Here is a 1262-nt window from a genome sequence, read left to right as displayed (position 1 = left end):
CTGTCACTATGAACTATGTAGTTAGTGCTATTTTTACGTTTCAGAAATACACTCTTTCACTTGTGTTGGTGGCTGCCATGGTGGCTTACGTCCAGGGAAGTCGCATTAGCTATGGTGGTTATGGAGGAGGTTATGGTGGCTACGGAGGAGGCTATAGTAGCTACAGAGGAGGCTATAGTGGCTACGGAGGAGGCTATGGTGGCTACGGAGGAGGCTATGGTGGCTACAGAGGAAGCTATGGAGGCTACGGTGGTGGCTATGGATATGGCAAGTGAGGACTGAAATAAAAAAACAAGAAACTATACATGTGTTCTCCCTTCAATTGATATGATTTTTAGATGTAAATATCAGTGTACAGTATACAATATTTATTAAACGCTGAATGTATACTAAGTTTTTCACCATATCTTATCCATCTTTCTCCTAGAGCTTTCTTCTATAATTCTGGATATACATTCTGCAGTTATTTTGATGAAAACTGGTACATTAATTTATCCCCCTTGGTCGAAATTGAAATCATCTATGGATGTACATACCGATATTAGTTTTCCATTACGTTTTAAGCATGTCACTTTTCGTGATGGTATTTGGTTTCACCAAAACTTTCCAAATTATTCTTTTAATCTCCTTTTCTTGGTAAGCTTGGACATTTCTAAATGTAATATCTTAAATGTTTTATCAGTGAATTTCAAAGTAGTGCTGCTTCGATTCGTTCTGAAGCTGCCTCATAAGGGCCCTATCGTACATGCACTTTTCCCGTCAATATTTGTTTCCGTCTGAATTTGAGGTTTTGCGCAAGTATCGCCTTCCTCCCAGGCGTCCGTTTCCGTTCTGACGCCTTGGTCTTGTGCTACGGAGGATCAATACAACTAGATTTTTTTTCTATTAGTATATAGAATAAGTTAATGCAAACAAAGGTCAACATTCTAGAATATTTCTATAAACAATATATATAATCTTATTTCTTTAAAATAACTTAATATGTATTAAAATATTCGTTGATTCCCGGGCTTCACTCGGATGGCGCCATGTTTGTTTACATGGGGCACTAGGTTTGGGCCTTGGTAGTGTGATAGGATCAGTCTGTGTGCATACGGAAATTTCATACAGAAACGCAAAAAAACTGGCGTAATAAAGTGCTCGCCTTTACATTACCTAAATCAATGAGCATTTCCTATGGTTCTTCACAATTTTTCCGGTGTTATGTCCAGTGGCGCCAGTAATTGGATTCTTCTCTATAGTTTATTTTGCTTATTATTTCA

At 38.0% G+C, this 1262-nt stretch overlaps 1 protein-coding gene across 1 annotated transcript in view; it reads left to right on the top strand.

The window, feature by feature from the left end:
• Positions 1-1262, top strand: part of LOC119591140 (glycine-rich cell wall structural protein 1.8-like) — a gene marked incomplete in the record, with an annotated part of 42565 nt that overhangs the window by 26973 nt on the left and 14330 nt on the right. Inside the window, 1 exon segment of the mRNA XM_037939851.1 lies at positions 45-271. Coding sequence (XP_037795779.1) covers positions 45-271 — 227 coding nt within the window.

The sequence above is a fragment of the Penaeus monodon genome, chromosome 28, assembly GCF_015228065.2.
Source record: "Penaeus monodon isolate SGIC_2016 chromosome 28, NSTDA_Pmon_1, whole genome shotgun sequence".
In the NCBI taxonomy this organism is placed as follows: domain Eukaryota; kingdom Metazoa; phylum Arthropoda; class Malacostraca; order Decapoda; family Penaeidae; genus Penaeus; species Penaeus monodon.
The sequence above is the reverse complement of the archived record's forward strand: the minus strand, read 5'-3'. Positions and strand labels throughout refer to the sequence as shown.